The sequence below is a fragment of the Glandiceps talaboti genome, chromosome 19, assembly GCF_964340395.1.
Source record: "Glandiceps talaboti chromosome 19, keGlaTala1.1, whole genome shotgun sequence".
Lineage (NCBI taxonomy): Eukaryota > Metazoa > Hemichordata > Enteropneusta > Spengelidae > Glandiceps > Glandiceps talaboti.
The window spans coordinates 21,316,221-21,341,542 of record NC_135567.1 but is presented as its reverse complement, the minus strand read 5'-3'; the positions used below and the strand labels follow the sequence as shown (position 1 = coordinate 21,341,542).

Genomic DNA, 25,322 nt, shown 5'->3' with positions numbered 1-25,322 from the left:
GTAGTATCCAGAAAGACCAAGAAATCCACGAAGTTCACGCTCAGTCTCTGGTCTAGGCCAATCCTCCACAGCACGTATCTTCTCAGGGTCAGGTGAAGTTCCATTGCTAGTAACCAAATGTCCCAAGTAATGAACTTTGCTACGGAAAAGCTGACACTTCTCAGGCTTGACCTTGAGGTTGAGGTTGGCTAGACGGGACAGGACTATATCAAGTCTGTTTAAGGTTTCTTCGAACGTAGACCCAAACACTAGAATATCATCTAAGTAGATCAGGAGAATCTGAAAATTCAAATCTCCAAACGCTTTGTCCATTATTCTCATAAAGGTTGCCGGGGCATTACAAAGCCCGAATGGCATTCTTGTGTACTCGTACAATCCACCAGTGCCAGTCCGGAAAGCAGTCTTCTCAATATCTTCCTTGGCAACGGGAATCTGATTAAAACCATGCGCAAGGTCAAGGCTACAAAAGTACTTAGCTCCTTTCAGTGCATCCAATGCCTCCTCTATCCTTGGTAAAGGGTATGCATCTTTGTGGGTTTTCGCATTCAATGAACGATAATCCACACAAAGTCGTAACTTGCCATCTTTCTTGCGAACTAAGACTATTGGTGAGGCAAAGGGACTAGAAGACTCTCTGATTATTCCACGCTCCAAGGATTTGCGAATATACTCTCTGACTTCATCCCATTGATGTGGTGGCACTCTACGATGGGGTACTTTTACTGGTCGATCATCAATAGTGACAATCCTATGTTGTACAAGATCACAATAACCAATGTCATCTTCGTCTTTGCTAAAAGCTGACTCATATTTATCAATCACTCTATGTAGTTCATCTCGTTGAGTCTCACTGATATCACCCACATCCATTCTAGAAACAATGTTTTTCACAACTGGAGTGGCCATATTAGTAGTTGTCATTTTCTGAACTTGTACTTCGTTCTCGTTAACAGTACAAAACTTGATAGTCGGCTCTGTGGAAGCAGCCTTAATGACACCAATTGGAGTACGTGGGGACAGGTAAACAGCAGTATCACTGAAGTTGGCTACCTGAATAGGGACTCTACCAGTGTCATCTACAGAAACATATGCTGCACCAACAGTAACACCATTCTGTAATTCTGCAACACTTGCTACATGTCTCTCCAGTAGTGCATGGTAAGTATGTCCTCTCACAGCAGGTTGAACCGAACCTCCAATTACCTTGATAGAACGAGCAGGAAGTAACACAGGTTTTCTACCAGCAACTCGAACAGGTCTGACATGTGGCACTGTCACAACTGTCTCCTGGTTCGTAACTGTTGTCTTATAAACCTCTAAAACATGAAGAAATCTGAGATCTGCAGCTCCCAATGACTTCGACACCTCCTCTACGTAATTATCACCATACTTGTCTACCAGTGCTCTCCTTATATCTCTGAACACATTAGACCCAAGTACACCTGGTATCCTCTTTTTACGCGCCTCAACAGGGGTGTTGACAGGATCACGTACAACTAAAAATCCTAAATTATGAAAGGTTTGATTTAATACAGTGACTGGAAGCTCAACATATCCGATATAGGGGATCTCCAAGCCTTGTGATGCAGAAATCTGGATGAATGAAGTGACATCTATCAACTCTCCCTCTTGAGCTAGGTGCTCTTTGAAGAAATGTTCGGTCACTGTTGACACTTCTGCACCAGTGTCGATCAGGCATCCAATTTCAGCATGTCCTAACTTGACAACAGCCTCAGGACAATCTCCAACAGCTCTATGTATAACGGAGCCTCCATCAACAATAGATTCGTCTACAACCCGGCTCTCGGCAGTAGACTGAACTAGTTTAAAGGCTGAGTTTGGGGTTCAGGTAGCGACATATTCCTTGAGGTTTCACTCTGAGGTTTCTTCTCAGGACAAGACCTCTGAAAATGATCCGTTGAGTTACAAGTCCAACAACGACGCTTACCATCTCTGGATACGGTCTGTCGTTTAGCAGCTCCATTGATGAATGACTTGCTTGACTTGTTCTGCATGATTGAGATGAGTGATTCTATCTGCTTCTGCTGTGTTGCTATCTGCTCATTCTGTTTCGCAATCAGGTCATGAACATTATTATCAACTGTAACTTCACGCACAGCAGCTTCACGTCGAGACTTTTGAGACTTCTTTTGTCCCATCAGCTGAATGATGTGATCACGTGCGTCAAAGAAAGACAGACTAGGTCGATCAACATTTAGTCGTCGAAACTCCATCTGTAGGACTTCATCACGAACAGCTTCAGCTAAGCGGTTCTTCAATTGGGCTTCTCTACCAGGCTTATAAGTTCCATCCAGTTGCACCATACGATCATACAAGTTGACTAGTTCTAATGAGCATGCAACAAGGTCTTCACTCTCAGTCTGTTTGTACGCATAGAAACGTTGTTGCAACTGGGGTAAGCTATCACCATCACCAAACACTCTTACCAATACAGAAAATATCTTTTTCGGGTCTGTAGTTACTTCGCTTCCTCGACCTAGTATTTCTCGACGAGCTTTGCCAGCAAGATGTTCAATCAGGAAAGCAGCTTGTTCACTTTCATTCAAACACCTAGATGAAATTACAGCTTTGGCATCTTCAATCCAGTCATTCAATGATAAGTCACTGGAGCTCTCTGGTTTACCCTGGAACCTATCAAGTTTCCTACTGGGGGTCAAATATACCGTTTTTCCAGTAGTATGCTCAGTATTACTCACACTAGCCTTATCAAGAGATGATCTTTGTTTATCAATCATTCGCTTTATCTCTTTCTCAGCAGACTTTGTATCAGCTAATGCCTGTTGTGTTTCATGTTCTTTGTTCTCAACAACTGACTTTAAACGAGCTATCTCACTTCGCAAGTCTGCAATTTCTTCTTCAGAGATCATTATGTCTGTATCAGGAACAACACAATGAGAGCACAGTACAGTAGGCTTATACAACTGATAATCTTAAACCACTATAAAGTTCATGTGATTACCATAAAACATATAGTGATACCATATAATAGCTGTAAATTCAAGCATGACATGAAAAACTAATGTACACACAGCATACAATCTTAGGTACTAGTAATAGTAGCTTACACAAAGGATACACATTCTCAATATACAAGATGAACATTGGTCGTGCACAGCCTTAACAACAGTGTATGCAACACTAAGTATGCAATGGGAAGGGTACCAGTAGTTTACATACAGATAATCACCGACATATGGTAATATTACATACACTCTGAATAGTAAAATTCAGTATACATTCATGTTATCGACAGACTTCATCAAAAGGATACACAGAATATTTGTCACTCTAAAGTAAATGACTCAGACTATAAGGGTCCACTTTATCTAATAAAGAAATAGTCAATATTGTCAACAGTGTCCACTTTAAGAGTTTTCTTTTCTTTTCTGTCTCCTCAAACTGATGTGTCTTCTGCCAAAACACTGCATCAGCACGAGCATAAACTGGAAACTTCTTTCGATGCTGGAATGCTGAATAAACATCTACCAGTACAGTCAGGGTTTATGGTAGGGCTCGCATGGACATCCCAGGTGGAATAATAACCGGAAATCCTGCCGACTACGCCAAATGTGACACAGGATAATTGAAGACAGCAACACAATGTTATTGAGTTCAAATCCAAGCTCTTTTTATTTCCGGATTCCTGGTTACATGAATAGTACATGGGACTGAGCCATAAACTAAAACAGGGTAAAAATAAAACCTATTGAAAAAGATAAATAAACATTTGTATCAGTGCAATACAATGACTCATGACTCGACTAGGTGTCAATAAATAGTACACAAGCAAAGTAAACATGCTACAAATTAAACAGTAGTACGCAGAGAAAATTGCTACACAAGTCTGACGTCATGGAGACGCAATATGCAAATGAACTGTAACTACGCGTATACAAGTGCTCAAATAGCATGCAATGACTCCGTACAGCATCTCAATTACTATCATATAAAATACATACTAAAAATAGTTCAGTGGGAATACAACAGAATTACTGTAATAATACATGGAAAATATACATTTCACTCACCCTGACTAGGCTAGATACTAAGATAGGCGACGGACTAATACAAGGACGATCAGTTCACTAAGTGTGGTCCACCTATTCAAATGCAACGGTACAGTATTGTAATTTCTCAAGTTACATCGTATAGGGAGAAATTATTGTTTTGGTGTATTGTGAGGGCGCTGTGATGGCATATCACGTGTGTTTGATTGACAGTAAAGTTTGGGTATGTTCAGTCTACACGTTACCTTGGTCATTGACACATGTAAATTTTTATGCCGTACAATTTTCAACCTTTTCTGCACGTTCTTGCTATTTTGGGACCTAAACATGGCCGAATCGGAAACCAGGCAGCCTGCTGAGGCTACTAACAACTCTACACTGGATCTACATCAGATTATCCAGGCAAACAACAACCAATTGCTGACTTCGATTAACCAACTCGTGACTGACAAGATGTCTTTGATGAAGCGGGAGTTACAAACAACCCAGGAGGCTGCGAACAGGGAGCAGTTGACCGAAATCAAAAGGGTGAAATACTCGGAGGCACCAAAGTTCAAAAGAAAGGCCAACGAAGATCAGTTTAAACACAATATGAAAGTCAGAGACGGTCTGCAAGAAGCCAAATCAAATATCGATTTCAAGAAACTAGATGACGCCAAAAAGAAGCTCGACGAAGGTATCGAAATTATTGATCAACGTCAAAAACTAATTCTTCTGGCGGACGGGTCCGAATTTGGATGGGGGACAGCTCTAGAATATCAGGCTCACGAACTTGCCGACGATAGTGACGACGAGAAACGTATATGGAAGGCGGAGATGCGAGCCAGCAGAAAACAGAAGGATAAGAAGAAGAAAACACAATTTCGCCCTGGCCAAAACTTTAATAAGTCCATAGGCGGAAATACCCAACAGGATAGTATTAGTAGTGTATCAAGAAGTGGAGGACAACGCCCTGGTGGTGGCCCAAGACCCGGAGTTTGCTTTTCATGCGGAAAAGCTGGGCACTTTCGATCTGAATGCAGATATACAGCAACTGCTAGTGTAGGCGCCAACTCAAATGTTGGCGGGAATGCATGACTACAAAAGTTAAGTATAATTCCTTCCCATATTTTCGAAGTTTCTAATGGGGAAGTGGAATTTTCGTCTTATGGGGAAGGTAATTTTTCCGATTTGGATTCTGATGTCTTTGTTGATGATTTAATTCCAATTATTGCATCAAATCCTGATATTTCTGTAAAGGCAACCCCGGTTCGTGTCAGGGGAAATTTGCTACGTTGTATCGATTTTTGGCGGGAACACGCGCCCAAACCCATAGTGGAGTTGATTGAATTTGGTTACAAATTGCCGTTGTTATCACTGCCACCTCCCATGTTCAAGTTTAATAATGCCTCAGCATTGGCAAATAAAACCTTTGTAATGGGGGCTATTCGAGATTTATTAGAAACGGGGGCAATAGAAGAAGTGAAAGACAGGCCATATGTCTGTAACCCCTTGTCGGTCTCGATTAATAAAGCAGGTAAGAGTAGGCTTATACTCGATTTACGGTTGGTAAATCTACACTTGTTTAAAAATAGATTCAAGTGCGAGGATTTAAGAGTGGCAAAAGAATTGATCAAGCCTGGGGATTTTCTATTTAATTTCGATTTGAAATCAGGATATCATCACGTGGAGATTTTCCCACAGCATAGGAAATTTCTAGGTTTTTCATGGGAATTTCCGGAAGGTAGGAGATTTTTTATTTTTTGTGTTTTACCATTTGGGCTTTCTACGGGGCCTTACATTTTCACTAAATTGCTCCGACCAGTTGTTGCTAAATGGCGAGGGGAAGGTAAGTCAATGGTCATCTATATTGACGACGGTCTGGGGGCGGGCAGATCACTGGACAAAGCTTCTCAAATTTCCAGAGAGGTTAAGTCTGATCTGTCCAAGTTTGGGTTTGTTACCAGTGAGCAAAAATGCCAATGGGAGCCAGTGCCTAGAATAACATGGCTTGGCAATGACATCGATATGTGCAAAGGTGAGATTTCAGTCACTACTGACAGGATTGTTCGTTTGTTAGCTTCTATCCAGAATTTATTGGACTATTGGAGAAATGGGAAATCGCTTATTCACACTCTGTCCAAGCCAATCGCAGTACATAGGATAGCACACATTGTCGGGCAAATAATCTCTATGAGATCAGGAGTAGGTAATGTGGTCTTGCTTATGACTCGTCACTTATATTATGCTATGAATACTAGGAGTTCTTGGAATAGCTTTGTTGTGTTAACACAACAGGCAAGGGATGAATTGGTCTTTTGGAAAGACAATATTAGTAAGTTGAATGGCAGACCAATATGGAATAGTTCAAAAGCCAATAAAGTAGCATACTCTGATGCCTCAGGTAAGGCTTTTGGTGGATACATCGTTCAACATGATAAGGACATTGTGCATGGTAATTGGGATCAGTTTGAAGCAAGCCAGAGTTCTACTTGGCGTGAATTGGAAGCCGTACATAGAGTACTATATAGTATTGCAGATATTATAAAGGGTCAATCTGTAAAGTGGTTTACAGATAATCAGAATGTGGTAAGCATAATTAACCGGGGCAGTAGAAAACCCATGTTGCAAGACATTGCATTGAGTATATTTGCAATCTGCATCCAATCTGGAATATCTGTAGATCCTGAATGGATTCCAAGGTCAGCTAATGAGAAAGCAGACTATATCAGTAAGTTAGTAGACACTGTTGATTGGTCACTCAATATGAATTATTTTAATCAGCTGAACGTTCTCTGGGGGCCATTTTCTGTGGATAGGTTTGCATCATCTTACAATGCAAAATGTACTGTTTTTAACTCTAGATTTTGGTGTCCAAATTCTTCAGCAATGGATGCTTTTACTCAGAATTGGGGGACTGATATCAACTGGTTATTGCCCCCAACTTATCTTATTGGGAGGACAATTAGACATCTTCAACTCTGTTCAGGCAAAGGTGCTCTAATACTGCCTGTTTGGAAATCTGCCTATTATTGGCCATTAATTTGCCCTGACGGGGTACATTTGTCAGAATTTGTGCATGACTGGGTAGATTTACCAAGTAATGACCCTGTGCTGTTCCTGACTGGAAAGGCAAGGAACTCTGTTTTTGGAGGTAGAATCCTAAATTTCAGGGTGTTGGCCCTGTGGCTAGATTTTGAATCTGCACCTAGAGCAAACAGAGATGGTTTCTGTTTATCACAGTCTGGGGAGTGCCCCAGCTGTGTTTCCTAATGTTGGCTCTAGCGACAACAGGAAGTATATGTTGTCCATAGTAGTCATTTACATAGCCAATAATGGCATGGTATGGATGTATTGACATTTGGTCAAGGAAAACCAATGAAGTTTTTCTATAGAATTATGATGTTTAATGGTATTCAACAGTTCAATTTGTCTTTTGTATGAATTTTATTTCACAGGTAGTGGCATTTTCCATACTGGCATTTGGGCAGAGTTTGACAAGGTTGAAGATCCAACGCTGCTACAGTTAGCCAAGTATCTTCCAAGTTTTTCCATGGCCTCACGAGCAGACTCAACAACGTTAGCTTATTCAAATGCATTTAGCAAATGGTCACGGTTTGCTTCCGATCATAACTTGACAGCTATCCCAGCGGAGCCCAGCCACGTTTCACTGTATCTGACACATCTGATTCAGGGGTCTCTTACAGCAGGAAGTACCAAACAAACTGTTGAGTCAGCATTTTATAGCATTCAGTGGGCTCATCAAATCGCAGGTTTACCGTCACCTACGGAACATCCTTTTGTCAAGAACTTGGTCGAGTCAGCGAGACGTCTGCTTGGTAGGCCAGTAATCAAAAAACAGCCAGTTACCACAGAAGTTATTTCTGAACTTGTTGAACACTTTAAGGACTCGAGTTCACTTAAGGACGTGAGAGACATTTGTTTGATGTTAATAGCTTTCGCTGGTTTTCTCAGATTTAGTGATGTAGTTAATATTAAGAGGTCACATGTTTCATTTTTTGACAGTCATGTTTCTATAGTCATTCAGAAAAGTAAGAATGACCAATATAGTAAGGGGAATGTCATACACATTTCTAGGTCGGGTAAAACCACTTGTCCTGTAGCTTACCTTGAGCGATATCTTACACTTGCAGGCATTTCAAGTGAGTCACATCAATTTATTTTTAGACCATTGTTTGTTTCAAAACACTCAGTTTCTTTGATTCATAAGGATAAGCATCTCAGTTACACTAGAGTTAGAGAATTAGTTAAACAGAAATTGAGTTTAGTAGTTGATGATGTTTCAGTATTTGGAACCCATTCCTTTCGTAGTGGGGGTGCTACAACAGCTGCTCAGGCAGGAATTTCATCTCGCCAGCTGATGCAGCACGGTAGGTGGCGTTCATCAACGGCCAAAGATGGCTACATTCATGATACCATTTCTGAGTGTTTATCTGTAACCAAGTGTTTAGGGGTATAGTCTATGAAATCACCCACTTTTTCTCCCCTTCTGTTTGCTTGTCTATGTTTGTGAATAAAGTTCAATGACCTGGCAGCGTAGCCACACACTGTATATATGTTTGTTTTGGTAAATGTATTTAAGGCCCGGAGATGGTCCAAAACTTGTAATTTCTCAAGTTACATCGTATAGGGAGAAATTATTGTTTTGGTGTATTGTGAGGGCGCTGTGATGGCATATCACGTGTGTTTGATTGACAGTAAAGTTTGGGTATGTTCAGTCTACACGTTACCTTGGTCATTGACACATGTAAATTTTTATGCAATATTTGTATTTTGTTTTCTATAAAACTATATTTGCCTAGTAGTGGATGTTTACACTAAATTGTAGCCATTTTGTATACTGTTAGATTTATCTTGATGTCTGATGTATCATTAATTTAAGTGAAAGATTTTCTGGAGCAGGTAATCAAACGCTTTTCCAGAGCTTTTTCCCTTTCCATACGTGAAAAGGTTTTTAACCTCTGGTTTTTAGGGCGAGGTTCCTGCAGGAGATATTAATTTTGTTGTCAACTCTTTTCTACAGCACTGTAACATTTATTCTATGTTTGTGAATAAAGTTCAATGACCTGGCAGCGTAGCCACACACTGTATATATGTTTGTTTTGGTAAATGTATTTAAGGCCCGGAGATGGTCCAAAACCATGAGTTTGCATATTGACTACTACGTTTCGTACGCTCACAGTAAAATGTCTCGATCACTGATAAAAATGAAAATACATAGTTTCACTTGTAGAATCGGAATAACATGAGGTTGTAGACTTAACCGAGGTGGTAGTTAACTCAAAAATAGTTTTCATGAAACGCTAGAACTTTGTACAAAAAGTTGTTCAAGGTTACATCGTGTACGTCCATAGACGCTATGTATAAAATACAATCAATACAAATAAAGGTGAAATACTCGAAAAGTACGATAAATTCTCCAACAAAACTTCGTTAAACAAAAGTAGAACATCTTACCATCTAATAAGTAACAGCAATAGGAGAGATGGCGCCCTCCATACAGTTGATGGTGTCGGATTAACATACGAACAATGAACTGAACACAGGTAAGTATTCATTCAAAAATGGCGGCTTGCCTCGTGGGAAGCTACTGCGCATGTGCAGAAATTACACGTCACATTCGCAAGGTCCGTTGTATACTTGGATGAAAGAGAGTATTGGATAAAGTGCTTGGAGGATGTATACCATCAAAGACTAACCGTAGTGCCTTCGTACAAACTTCAACCAGGAGCCGAAACAAACGACAATAATTTGTCCTCTCAGGTGTTTCTCTTAGTTCTTCAGACAAATCAAAGTTAGCAGCCATTTTTTATACCTACACTACCAGAACAGGAGGTAGTATCTGTTGAAGAAATTAGAAAAGATAGAATTATTGATAATGCAATAAATGGCTTATACTTTCACAATATTATTATAAATTTTCAAATTTGGATAGATTGCAGGATTATGCCTTATTTTGTGTTTATATATTACAAAATAGAAAAGGTGCTTTAGAAAATGAATAAACCTTAAACTTTATTCATTGAATATTTGTCAACATTAAAGTAATGGAAATACTAATTTCATTGTACATTACTTACTGACCTGACCAGAAGTCTACATGTACAGTTATTTCATGTTTTTAGGACCCATGATAAATGTGACCAGTTTTTAGGACCCATAAATGTGACCAGAATTAATACTTTTACTTCTGCGCTGTGTAAACATCCAAAAAGGATTGTCATAAGTGGCACAAGCTGAGTTTATATGCTTACATGAAAATACATACCAAACTTTTGATTTACTCTTAGAGTATAAATTTAACATTTATGTATATCTTCTATGACATCACAATTTGTCTTCTGGCATTGTTAGAACAGTTGATTGCATAGTAGGGAGTTCCTGCACATATTATGATACATGTAATAAATTACATGACTGATTGGATCATTGATTAGTTATATCTTTGTACCAGGTTTGAGTTCAGTCAAATGAAAGTGATAGTTAAGTGTGCTTCAGTAAGTAGACACTAGAGGGCAGTATACTAATTAAATAAATGATGTCATTGGATTATTTATAAATATATCTTGATACCAGGTTTGAGTTCAGTCAATTGCAAGTGATGGTAAAGTGTACTTCAGTAAGTAGACACTAGAGGGCGATATACTAATTATATAAATTACATCATTAGATAGTTTATATGTTATATCTTAATACCAGGTTTGAGTTCAGTCAATTACAAGTGCTGATTAAGTGTACTTCAGTAATTAGACACTAGAGGGCAGTATACTAATTATGTAAATGACATCATTAGATAGTTATGTTATACCTTAATACCAGGTTTGAGTTCAATCAATTGCAAGTGATGGTTACCCATACATTTATCAGTAATTAGACACTAGAGGGCAGTATACTAATTATATAAATGACATCATTGGATCATTTATATGTTATATCTTAATACCAGGTTTGAGTTCAGTCAATTACAAGTGATGGTTACCCATACATTGATCAGTAAGTAGACACTAGAGGGTGGTATACTAATTATATAAATGACATCATTAGATAGTTTATAAGTTATATCTTAATACCAGGTTTGAGTTCAGTCAATTGCAAGTGATAGTTATAAGTATACACCAGTAGAATACTGTGAGTAACTTTTAAAATGCAAAAGAATATACATTCAATCCAAAAACATATAAATTCACCCATTAATGATTCTTGGTTCCAGTTTCCTGATTACAGGGTTTTATAGCTCTGGATGTATATGCTATGACAGATTTCTGATTACAGGGTTTTCTAGCTCTGGATGTATATGCTACGACAGATTCCTAATTACAGGGTTTTATAGCTCTGGATGTATATGCTACGACAGATTTCTGATTACAGGGTTTCCTAGCTCTGGATGTATATGCTATGACAGATTTCTGATTACAGGGTTTCCTAGCTCTGGATGTATATGCTATGACAGATTTCTGATTACAGGGTTTTCTAGCTCTGGATGTATATGCTACGACAGATTCCTAATTACAGGGTTTTATAGCTCTGGATGTATATGCTATGACAGATTTCTGATTACAGGGTTTTCTAGCTCTGGATGTATAAATATGCTACGACAGATTCCTGATTACAGGGTTTTCTAGCTCTGGATGTATATGCTACGACAGATTCCTGATTACAGGGTTTTCTAGCTCTGGATGTATATGCTATGACAGATTTCTGATTACAGGGTTTCCTAGCTCTGGATGTATATGCTATGACAGATTTCTGATTACAAGGTTTCCTAGCTCTGGATGTATATGCTACGACAGATTCCTAATTACAGGGTTTTATAGCTCTGGATGTATATGCTATGACAGATTTCTGATTACAGGGTTTTATAGCTCTGGATGTATATGCTACGACAGATTCCTGATTACAGGGTTTCCTAGCTCTGGATGTATATGCTATGACAGATTCCTAATTACAGGGTTTTATAGCTCTGGATGTATATGCTACGACAGATTCCTGATTACAGGGTTTCCTAGCTCTGGATGTATATGCTATGACAGATTCCTGATTACAGGGTTTTCTAGCTCTGGATGTATATGCTATGACAGCTGATTCCTGATTACAGGGTTTCCTAGCTCTGGATGTATATGCTACGACAGATTTCTGATTACAGGGTTTTCTAGCTCTGGATGTGCTACGACAGATTTCTGATTACAGGGTTTTCTAGCTCTGGATGTATATGCTACGACAGATTTCTGATTACAGGGTTTCCTAGCTCTGGATGTATATGCTACGACAGATTTCTGATTACAGGGTTTCCTAGCTCTGGATGTATATGCTATGACAGATTTCTGATTACAGGGTTTTCTAGCTCTGGATGTATATACTATGACAGATTCCTAATTACAGGGTTTTCTGGCTCTGGATGTATATGCTATGACAGATTTCTGATTACAGGGTTTCCTAGCTCTGGATGTATATGCTACGACAGATTTCTGATTACAGGGTTTCCTAGCTCTGGATGTATATGCTACGACAGATTTCTGATTACAGGGTTTTCTAGCTCTGGATGTATATGCTATGACAGATTCCTAATTACAGGGTTTCCTAGCTCTGGATGTATATGCTATGACAGATTTCTGATTACAGGGTTTCCTAGCTCTGGATGTATATGCTACGACAGATTCCTGATTACAGGGTTTCCTAGCTCTGGATGTATATGCTATGACAGATTCCTAATTACAGGGTTTTCTAGCTCTGGATGTATATGCTACGACAGATTCCTGATTACAGGGTTTTCTAGCTCTGGATGTATATGCTACGACAGATTCCTGATTACAGGGTTTTCTAGCTCTGGATGTATATGCTATGACAGATTTCTGATTACAGGGTTTTCTAGCTCTGGATGTATATGCTATGACAGATTTCTGATTACAGGGTTTCCTAGCTCTGGATGTATATATGCTATGACAGATTTCTGATTACAAGGTTTCCTAGCTCTGGATGTATATGCTACGACAGATTCCTAATTACAGGGTTTTATAGCTCTGGATGTATATGCTACGACAGATTCCTGATTACAGGGTTTCCTAGCTCTGGATGTATATGCTATGACAGATTCCTGATTACAGGGTTTTCTAGCTCTGGATACATGTATATGCTATGACAGCTGATTCCTGATTACAGGGTTTCCTAGCTCTGGATGTATATGCTACGACAGATTTCTGATTACAGGGTTTTATAGCTCTGGATGTGCTACGACAGATTTCTGATTACAGGGTTTTCTAGCTCTGGATGTATATGCTACGACAGATTTCTGATTACAGGGTTTCCTAGCTCTGGATGTATATGCTACGACAGATTTCTGATTACAGGGTTTCCTAGCTCTGGATGTATATGCTATGACAGCTGATTCCTAATTACAGGGTTTTCTAGCTCTGGATGTATATGCTACGACAGATTCCTGATTACAGGGTTTCCTAGCTCTGGATGTATATGCTACGACAGATTTCTGATTACAGGGTTTCCTAGCTCTGGATGTATATGCTACGACAGATTTCTGATTACAGGGTTTCCTAGCTCTGGATGTATATGCTACGACAGATTTCTGATTACAGGGTTTCCTAGCTCTGGATGTATATGCTACGACAGATTTCTGATTACAGGGTTTTCTAGCTCTGGATGTATATGCTACGACAGATTCCTAATTACAGGGTTTTCTAGCTCTGGATGTATATGCTACGACAGATTTCTGATTACAGGGTTTTCTAGCTCTGGATGTATATGCTACGACAGATTCCTGATTACAGGGTTTTCTAGCTCTGGATGTATATGCTATGACAGCTGATTCCTGATTACAGGGTTTTCTAGCTCTGGATGTATATGCTATGACAGATTTCTGATTACAGGGTTTCCTAGCTCTGGATGTATATGCTATGACAGATTTCTGATTACAGGGTTTCCTAGCTCTGGATGTATATGCTACGACAGATTTCTGATTACAGGGTTTTCTAGCTCTGGATGTATATGCTATGACAGATTTCTGATTACAGGGTTTTCTAGCTCTGGATGTATATGCTATGACAGATTTCTGATTACAGGGTTTCCTAGCTCTGGATGTATATGCTACGACAGATTTCTGATTACAGGGTTTTCTAGCTCTGGATGTATATGCTATGACAGATTCCTAATTACAGGGTTTTCTAGCTCTGGATGTATATGCTACGACAGCTGATTTCTGATTACAGGGTTTCCTAGCTCTGGATGTATATGCTACGACAGATTTCTGATTACAGGGTTTCCTAGCTCTGGATGTATATGCTATGACAGCTGATTCCTGATTACAGGGTTTTCTAGCTCTGGATGTATATGCTACGACAGATTCCTAATTGCAGGGTTTTGTAGCTCTGGATGTATATGCTATGACAGATTCCTGATTACAGGGTTTCCTAGCTCTGGATGTATATGCTATGACAGATTCCTGATTACAGGGTTTCCTAGCTCTGGATGTATATGCTACGACAGATTCCTGATTACAGGGTTTTCTAGCTCTGGATGTATATGCTACGACAGATTTCTGATTACAGGGTTTTCTAGCTCTGGATGTATATGCTACGACAGATTCCAGATTACAGGGTTTCCTAGCTCTGGATGTATATGCTATGACAGATTCCTGATTACAGGGTTTCCTAGCTCTGGATGTATATGCTATGACAGATTCCTGATTACAGGGTTTCCTAGCTCTGGATGTATATGCTATGACAGATTTCTGATTACAGGGTTTTCTAGCTCTGGATGTATATGCTATGACAGATTCCTGATTACAGGGTTTCCTAGCTCTGGATGTATATGCTATGACAGATTTCTGATTACAGGGTTTCCTAGCTCTGGATGTATATGCTATGACAGATTTCTGATTACAGGGTTTCCTAGCTCTGGATGTATATGCTACAAGGGTCAACACGTCTTCCCTCTCAGTTATGGGTCTTCCCTATTTCAAATAGCAAGACTGTGAACAGATTTCATTCGCATTGATTTTAGGAATAAAAACCACCCATACCCTTGCTATGACTCTAAAAAGTACAGAAAACAACTTTAGATCATTAAATGACATATCGAACCTCGTAGCATATACATCCAGAGCTAAGGGTTTCCAAGCAACCACGAAAGTCTAGCCATATATATATGTGCTTGTGCTTGTGCTTGTGTTCTATACAATTGTTAATGTAGTTTATAATTTTAATGATTTTCAGTTAGCTTTAATATACCATTATGCAGTGGAGGCATATTTTTTGCATGTCTTGATCAAGTGTGTCAGCAATTTTTTTTTGTCAACGCCCCAATATCAAATATACCTAAATGTTCAAGTTCAAGACTTTCACTGAAAATTAAAATTACTCTATTTTAATTTTTATATAATTTGCACATATCAATAGTGGGTCATTGTTCTGCACCAAAACACCCATGCCACCAAAAATGGAACAATGTAAAAAATCAAGTGCCAACATATTCTCCATTTAAAAGTAAGGACATGTAGTCTATATTAAGATATGATGTGTTGTCTTGAATGTCTACACTGCATAACATACATACACATAGTTACCCTGACCTTTTTTTGCACTCAGGAATTTGATCCCTATGTGAAACTGTCAGGAATAATAGCCATACCTTATATTGCAGGGTTATCAGCTGTATTGGATAGGAAACCACTGGTGTTGTAGCAGATAACAGTATAGAATGAGAGAGGTATACACGCATAGGAAACCACTGGTGTTGTAGCAGATAACAGTATAGAATGAGAGAGGTATACACCCATAGGAAACCACTGGTGTTGTAGCAGATAACAGTATAGAATGAGAGAGGTATACACGCATAGGAAACCACTGGTGTTGTAGCAGATAACAGTATAGAATGAGAGAGGTATACACGCATAGGAAACCACTGGTGTTGTAGCAGATAACAGTATAGAACTAGAGAGGTATACACACATAGGAAACCACTGGTGTTGTAGCAGATAACAGTATAGAATGAGAGAGGTATACACGCATAGGAAACCACTGGTGTTGTAGCAGATAACAGTATAGAACTAGAGAGGTATACACCCATAGGAAACCACTGGTATTCTAGCAGATAACAGTATAGAATGAGAGAGGTATACACGCATAGGAAACCACTGGTATTCTAGCAGATAACAGTATAGAATGAGAGAGGTATACACCCATAGGAAACCACTGGTATTCTAGCAGATAACAGTATAGAATGAGAGAGGTATACACGCATAGGAAACCACTGGTATTCTAGCAGATAACAGTATAGAATGAGAGAGGTATACACCCATAGGAAACCACTGGTGTTGTAGCAGATAACAGTATAGAATGAGAGAGGTATACACCCATAGGAAACCACTGGTGTTGTAGCAGATAACAATATAGAACTAGAGAGGTATACACGCTGCTTGCTGTTGTTAGCTTACCGCCGTCTTGGGTAAAAGTTAGGGAATTCCCCATCTATTTATAGATCTGACAGGTATCCTGGACTAGGGGCCAATGGCCTGCTGCTGGCAAGACAAATATAGCTAAAATGATGTAGGCTTGGTGTTTCACTCATAGGACATTTCAGCTAAAATGATGTAGGCTTGGTGTTTCACTCATGGGACATTACAGCTAAAATGATGTAGGCTTGGTGTTTCACTCATGGGACATTTCAGCTAAAATGATGTAGGCTTGGTGTTTCACTCATGGGACATTACAGCTAAAATGATGTAGGCTTGGTGTTTCACTCATGGGACATTACAGCTAAAATGATGTAGGCTTGATGTTTCACTCATGGGACATTACAGCTAAAATGATGTAGGCTTGGTGTTTCACTCATGGGACATTACAGCTAAAATGATGTAGGCTTGGTGTTTCACTCATGGGACATTACAGCTAAAATGATGTAGGCTTGGTGTTTCACTCATGGGACATTACAGCTAAAATGATGTAGGCTTGGTGTTTCACTCAATTGTAAAATGACATTACAGCTAAAATGATGTAGGCTTGGTGTTTCACTCATGGACATTACAGCTAAAATGATGTAGGCTTGGTAACATCACTCATGGGACATTACAGCTAAAATGATGTAGGCTTGGTGTTTCACTTATGGGACATTACAACTAAAATGATGTAGGCGTTGGTGTTTCACTCATGGGACATTACAGCTAAAATGATGTAGGCTTGGTAACATCACTCATGGGACATTACAGCTAAAATGATGTAGGCTTGGTGTTTCACTCATGGGACATTACAGCTAAAATGATGTAGGCTTGGTGTTTCACTCAATTGTAAAATGACATTACAGCTAAAATGATGTAGGCTTGGTGTTTCACTCATGGACATTACAGCTAAAATGATGTAGGCTTGGTAACATCACTCATGGGACATTACAGCTAAAATGATGTAGGCTTGGTGTTTCACTTATGGGACATTACAACTAAAATGATGTAGGCTTGGTGTTTCACTCATGGGACATTACAGCTAAAATGATGTAGGCTTGGTGTTTCACTCATGGGACATTACAGCTAAAATGATGTAGGCTTGGAGTTTCACTCATGGGACAACTAAAATGATGTAGGCTTGGTGTTTTACTCATGGGACATTTCAGCTAAAATGATGTAGGCTTGGTGTTTCACTCATGGGACATTACAGCTAAAATGATGTAGGCTTGGTGTTTCACTCATGGAACATTACAGCTAAAATGATGTAGGCTTGGTGTTTCACTCATGGGACATTACAACTAAAATGATGTAGGCTTGGTAACATCACTCATGGGACATTACAGCTAAAATGATGTAGGCTTGGTGTTTCACTCATGGGACATTACAGCTAAAATGATGTAGGCTTGGTGTTTCACTCATGGGACATTATGTTTTTGACACAGATAGACATATTTCAACTCTAGACTAATAATAACAGCAACACAATAATTTAACATAGCACTGTCAGCAGGATCCTTTGCCCAATCACATTGAAAACTGATAAGCATTGCTATTCTTTCACAGTACATTAAAATCTAATGAAACATTACACATGACCTTGGTGATTTTAATGGCTGTAATTGTTAATTTTCTAACTGATAATCAAAATTTCAACTTGACTTAAATTCTACATCTCCACTGTGTACAGCTTGTATGTAATTATTTCCTTTGCATTAGATGTTGTCTGAGGGTGATAGTAAATGTCATGTTACATGAGTGAAACACCAGCCTACATCATACACAAAACTAAACTTGTGAAGTTGCCAAACTTAATTTGGAAACAGCACAAAATTACATGCACCCCCACCCCAACTAGAGGCACTGACCAGTCTGTAAATATGATGGGTTTCGTTGTGATGCAGTCTGTTGACTCGGACGGACTAAGACAATAGAAGATTAAATTAAGAGGTATAGACAACTAGACAAAGTCAGCATTTAGAAGTCAAAAAGATCTATTTATTCATTTATTTTATTTATTTAAACTTTATTTAGAGGGTAGCCCAGTTGGCAGAGGCCAATCTTCCATGGGGCCCTTTAGATATAAAGAGTACAAAAAACAAACAAATACAAACTGTACAATATTGTGTAAATTCACATTTTGTCATAAATTATTGGTTGACAGCCATGTGTGAAGGAAGACGGCAATGTTCTATTTCTCACTTCAGGTGGTTAAGGTATTCCAAATATTTGCACCAAAATAGTGATAAAAGTGAACCTATTTTGTAAAATTGTTTCTCATTACTTTTTCATGGCATCTATGGATTGGTCGGTTGATTAATTTAATAAAAAATAAAAAATCATCTTCTCCATGTTTCTCTGCATCTCCTTTTCCTCCTCTCTACTTTTTATTGGATTCCTGGTAACAAACCCTTTCTCAGCTTCTCTACACTATTGTCATTTTTTCAGCCCCTCTACTTGAATAACTTCCATCATGAAAAAAATGCCCTGTTCATGAACAAATATCATCATTGCCATGACTGTAGATGACACCTGGAGATGACATTGACAGTCCAGACAATTACTTATTCTTACCAGAGAGGGCACAGTTCTCCAAATACTAAGGGCAGAAGCAAATAATTTTGTGTGTGTCTGAGCTGAAAATTTGGGTCGGTTGGATAATGAACAAAAAAAATAAATAGGGTCACCCTAACTTGTACATCAGAGATTTTGTTTATTGTGTATCCTGCTATTGTTAATTGATTCTAACAACTAGTTTCAGGATGTTTGGTTAAACTATAGACCCTCAACCCAGGTGGAGGGTCTATGGTTAAACCATGGATGTATTAGCTAATACATCCCATGATTCAAGTGATCTACCTGCAGGCCATTTTGTTATCACCAAAACAGTGGATTTTAGATTGTTATTTGGTTTTGGTTTTTAATACAATATTCTGTAGTTGATGTTAGTTAGAACATAGACACTAAGTGAGTCTATGATTAGAACTAGTTTGATACTTTAGGTTGCTAACAGTGTATGTATGAGACACTGCCTCATTCTTGTATTAAGTTTGCCACATGGATATTAATAAAAATATCATGTAATTTTTGCACACTGCATATTGACACCGTGTTAGAGCTCAAGGTCTCCACAAATCCCTGGAGTAAATGTAGAATGTGCCACTTATAAACAAACAAACAAACATACAAAACACAATATACCACATCATGTGCATATGATGACCCTGCGATGTCAAGCTATTTTTCAATGAACAATACCAGAGACAATACTTACATTTTCAACAACAAAATATCTTGGGGAAACTGAGGCAGGTGATGTGTTATGAGGACATTTTTTTTTTTACTGTACTAAAAATGACTAACAAACTGAAAAGCATTTGAAGATTATGAGATTTAAATAAAATGTCCCAAATGATTGGCTCGGCCTACATGCCACCATTCCATAGATCACTGTGTGACAGGTGCTGTAGTCAATCAAATACTTTGTGTCGCTCCGCCCTCACCGGCCTGCTCTATCTTTAAGTATAAAGGTTGGTCGACGTGTGAGGGCGCCCCGCCACACAGCGTACCTTAGTGCCTTAGCAGACCGTAGTTTAGCTGTACGTACGTAGTGGTGGTACTTCCATCGTCTGTGGTAGTAGGGGCTGTGATGTAGTATCGAAAATTAAATGCACCAGAAAAGGGGTATAAATGTTGTTTTTAAGCATATCTGAATCTAAATCTGAAAATGTCTCAGTAACGCCAAGCGATAAGTCAGTTAACACCTACCGGGGTAGTATCCTGAAACGCGTGCATCGTCTGCAAGCAGGACAACGTAATGCCTCAGATAATACCGATAATATTCATTGGGTGAATTAATAGATATTTAATGCTAACCCTGGATTGATAAACGAAACAAAAAACAAAGCCTTAACAGTTACACTATTTAAAACCTGGAAACGTCATAAAACTAAACCATCATTGTGATAACATCCAAAAGCTCTTGTTTGTTTGGGATTTTTTCCCGGGAGGGGGGAGGGGGTAATGTGATCTTAATGAAACTAATAATATTTGGGTGACGTCCCATTTGTTATGACGTCACTGCAGCTCTTGTCTTTGTTCAGTGCAGTGTTGGTATTTTATGTTACATGTGATTGTTTTGTGGTATTATTCTTTGTGTTGTTGGTGAAGGTGGTCTTCATTCGGTTGTTGCATATCACTAGCATACCATGGATTTTGATAAGACTGGGTGATATCATGTCGTCTTTTTTCTATTTTTTTTCTGCCATAACGGCACCAGCACGTCTGCCAGTGAAGGTGCACCATGTACGTCATACACGACCGTGAACTTAGAAGAGCACCCGAAGTAAGTTCTCAACATTCTCCCTGATTCTGCCTTTGAACTTCCCGGGCTCACCCGCCATAGTTCACTGTCAGTTCAGTCTCAGACCACTAAAAAGTGGTCTGAGGCGAGGTTCGGTTCAATTAGTTTCCTCCAATACCTAGAGAACCACAACAAATGTGAATAAAAAATGTACTAGTTAGCGTTAAGAGCCGGAGCAGAAAAGTTCCCATCACCAAGGCAACACACACAAATCCTAAATTTCCGTGGTAAATGACTGCCTCATTTGGATAGAAAGTTGGGTGCAACGTATTGCCAAGGAGCAAACAACAAGCCACACCAGGCAACATTCACCACAAGTTGATGGTGACTTTGGCCCCACTCACTTCGTCGAGAACGACTAGTGCTTTTCATGCATTCGTATTTGTTTGATGTGTGATGATAATAAAAACAAAAGAATAAAAGAGATAACACTACACAATCACAGACAGTGTAAAAAGGTTAAAGATTCAAATTAGTATGAATTTAAAGATTTTTTGAAACAAGTTAAATTCGTAATACTGATAAGGTGAGAAGGTAAATTGTTCCAAACTGAGTTAGTCTAGTTCCATGACGGACAGTATACACTTTTACTTGTACCTTGTCCTTCATGGAACTAGACTATGGCTGATGAGTAAACCGATGATAATTTGGAAGTAGCAAATGCAAAATATTGTTGGTGCAGGAACGGGTACTCATTTGATTACTTGAACTTCTTTTCATGAAGAACGTCGGAAAGGTACATTGGAGCAAGATTATGTAGACATTTAAAAATTAGAATACATTTGTTAAATAGAAATCTCTTTTCAAGTGGTAAAATATGAAGTCGTTTAAAAAGATCAATACTAGAAATCCCTTTGGATTGCATTTCCACAGTAGAGATTTAGTCGAATTGTACGCTTCTGAAGTTTATATAATTTGTCAATATCACTTTTACTTGCATGAGACCATATATTGCAATAAGTGTCAAAAAAGGCCTGAATATAACTAAAAGTAGAAAGGTTTTTTTTTAATAGATATACATCTAAGTATTTAGCAATGTGACGAAGAGCTGCAAGATTAGAAGATAGTTTAGCATGTAAATGTTGACAATGCAGTGAAGTCCATGAGAGTGAAGAGTCAATGAGAAGTCTATGTGATTTTTGAACTTCACTGAGGAAAGTGGAAGCGTTGTTATAGATAATAGAAAATGAAGTGGGCAATTAAAGAATGAATTACCATGCATAGCTTTAGACTTATTGGTATAAATGATCATATGGTTTTGATTACACCAAGTGTGAACTTTAGACAGATCATCGTTAATACGGTAGTTTGATTTACTGTTGAATGTGATTATTTTGGGTATACTCTTTGCCCTGAACTAGGTGTTCTGTACTATGCTAGCAGTAGTAAATTCGGCGTTAACTAGGTGTTCTGTACTATGCTAGCAGTAGTAAATTCGGCGTTAACTAGGTGTTCTGTACTATGCTAGCAGTAGTCAATTCGGCGTTAACTAGGTGTTCTGTACTATGCTAGCAGTAGTAAATTCGGCGTTAACTAGGTGTTCTGTACTATGCTAGCAGTAGTAAATTCGGCGTTAAACTCCATATATAGCGCGTATAGTAAACATACAGTTATAGCCCTCGTTTTAGTCCTGCTTGCATACGGAGTAATTCGGGACTCGATTTTGACAATTGTCCCTCAGTAATCTAGACCTGTGTACCATCTGCAAGCAGGACTGTTCTCGTATTAGCTGCTGTAATTGTGGCCATGATTTTATATGCAGTGCTTTTAATTAAAAACTTCATTTTGTGTTTCTTAAAAATTTTCTTTTCACTTTTTATTTTCTATCACCGACAAAGAGATCCAGATCCTGCGGTTACTGTTCACAGATGGAGTAAGTCTGCACTCGGTTTTGATATTGTCCCATTTACACCACAGACAAGTAAATTACTTGTAAATACTTGTCTGTGTTTTCACCGAGAATGAAAAGGACAGTGTCCGAATCAAGTCCATACTTCGTCTGCAAGCAGGACTACCAGAGCTTGTAGGCCAGGGCGCATGTGTGAAACAAATGGTTGCAATAAAACATCTCGACTATACGGCCGTAAATGTTATTTTAATCGGATGTAATGTAAGTTACAAGGACTTAATTATCAACAGTGTCAACAAAGAGAATTAAAAATCGTACAATTGCCGTGCAACTACTTCTTGTGTGTGAGTTTTAATTGTATTGATCAATCTAGTTAACTAGCCCTGGGCGTCATTTGGAACAAGACACTTTCATTTTATTTCCAGTCGTAAACAATAACGGGTCGTGTAACGGATAATATCAATGGATAGTATATGTTACTAGGAATTGAAAGGCCGTATGAACAAAGTAAATATCGGGCGTTTATTTCTCTTACAAGAGCTCCGGTAGTCCGGACGACGACGACGTATGCGAAACTTATTTACCCGGGTTGAGCATTGCCACAAAATGGTCGTTGACAAGACAAAAATACGTTTGAAAAATCATAGGAAGGTTGAATTACTTAGTATCAAACTAATGTTATGCAAAACGTTGCTTTTGGTTTTGTCGCTAGCTTGATTGAAAATATTTATTTTTGATCCGAGTGCATATTGCTTCTATTATTTATAGTTCGTTCCATGGCAACAACCAGGGAAGCTAATTTGCATGATAATCGTTGTGAACGTCACTGCATACCTAATTAATTAGTTCAATGTAAGAGCTCAACTCAGTGTCAGTCGGACGACAAAAGTTCATCGAAAATAAACCATGTGTGGACTATTTTAGTGCTCTTCTGCAGCGATTAATGTGCACGGTTCGGATTAGTGACAGGTAAGTGTTGACTGTGAAAGCCGTCAGGTCCTTAGCTTATGAAATAATGCGTAAATCCGCTTGTAAAGTCGCCTGTGCTGACGGCAAAATGGCTAACTCGAGTAACACGAAAAGTTGACAGCCCTTTGTGAAGTGGTTACGTTCGTGAGACGGGACGGATGCTGACATTTGAATACCAACTTCCTGGACCTTTGTTTCTTAATTGCTACATTTTCGGGTATTATAAGAAAATTATTTATCCATTAAAAATGCTATACAGGTTAAGAAACTTGTTCGTAATATCCCATGTGCTGTGCACGGCCACTCTTCCGTTCTCAATGGCCCACTCAACAAGACGCCAAAAGCCGTCTTCAAAACAAAACTTCTCACAACAAATAACAAATAATTGTAAAATATTCACTGAGTACGTATCAAATTAGGAATGTTATAAAGACTAATAACTCACTATGAACTCAACTAAGTATGTATATTTGGTTGAGAGTTAATTTTCCATTGGGGTACTTAGGTTGCACCGCTAACATGGAACGCATTGATGCCTTTCAATAGAGTTTGTCCAGTCTGTGTGGTTTCTCATTTCAAAATGAAAACAATATACCGACTTGTTTTTCGCAGTCTCTTTTCAGAACTAGAGTTTTACAGACTATATTGTCTGCTACAACATGTCACAAACAAACCACATGTACTCAACAAAACCAATTTATACATGTTGTACCTTTAGACATTTTGATAAAATATGTTTGTGACTATTTTCACATATTAATTATTATGATGAGTGTAAATTCAGCAGAAAACTGAAAAGTGACAAATTTAGTCCTAGCAAATGCTGTATTTGAGAGAAAAAATGGCTAACTATTAGAATATACCCCAATATACACACAGTACATACATATAGAAATTGTATATCATCGCAAACCATACAGTTCTAACCCAAATACTATAACCCTAGATATTTTCACTGCTACAAAATTTTAGTCTTCAACTAGGTCGCAAAGACTAATTTTACTAATTACCAGACTAGGTACATTGTGTTCATGTACAAGAAGGCATTTTAGTCAGTACTACTTACTTTGTGGTTTTGATTCCAGTGAAATTAGTGAAAATAAGTCTTTAGCGAAATTTTCCATATGTACAGTATTTCAAGGGGTTCACAATGATATTACTGTATTTATGGACAGAATCAGAATGTAAAGTTATACTATAATTTATATAATGTATAATAATTTAATATCATCACAAACCATACAGTTCTGTCAAAAGAAATCAAGTTCCGTCTGGCAGAACTTGAGACCCACTGATGAAGAGTTGCTCAGTCCACTCAAAATATTTGGGTTAGAAATGTATGGTTTGTGATGATTTACAAAAATGTAGTTATATTAGGCAGAATCTCAATTTTAACTGATGTATATATATGCGTGTGTATGTTTGTCTGTGTCTGTGTCTGTGTCTGTGACTGTGTCTGTGTCTGTGTCTGTCACTAACAATACTCTGTGGCCTACATGTTGTAGCTGTTGTAGATAATGGTATAAAGATAAGTACACCATTTCACAGGTTGATGGGTCCTCATACAATATAGTGTAGATTTATTGGTCATGAGAATGTGATTAAGAGAGTCCAAAGATTTATAAATTGTAATTAAGTTGCTGTATTAATCTACTTTTATCGAACTACTAA

At 38.4% G+C, this 25,322-nt stretch overlaps 2 protein-coding genes across 4 annotated transcripts in view; both read left to right on the top strand.

Annotated features, from left to right (window-relative positions):
• Positions 1-5,444: 5,444 nt before the first annotated feature.
• Positions 5,445-9,100, top strand: LOC144450141 (integrase/recombinase xerD homolog). Its single transcript, XM_078140708.1, has 3 exons — positions 5,445-5,544; positions 5,833-5,856; positions 7,466-9,100. The coding sequence occupies exons 1-3, from the start codon at positions 5,445-5,447 to the stop codon at positions 8,485-8,487; spliced, it is 1,146 nt and encodes a 381-aa protein (XP_077996834.1). The 3' UTR covers positions 8,488-9,100.
• Positions 9,101-23,538: 14,438 nt separating this feature from the next.
• The window catches only part of LOC144449879 (serine/threonine-protein kinase DCLK3-like), a 60,102-nt gene continuing 58,318 nt past the window's right edge, over positions 23,539-25,322 (top strand). For 2 of the 3 annotated variants that reach the window (XM_078140427.1, XM_078140426.1), the window contains exon 1: positions 23,541-23,651. The gene's annotated coding sequence lies outside the window, so the exon portion shown is untranslated. Of the gene's footprint in view, positions 23,652-25,322 lie in introns of all 3 variants that reach the window. The other variant, XM_078140425.1, reaches the window with a different exon arrangement.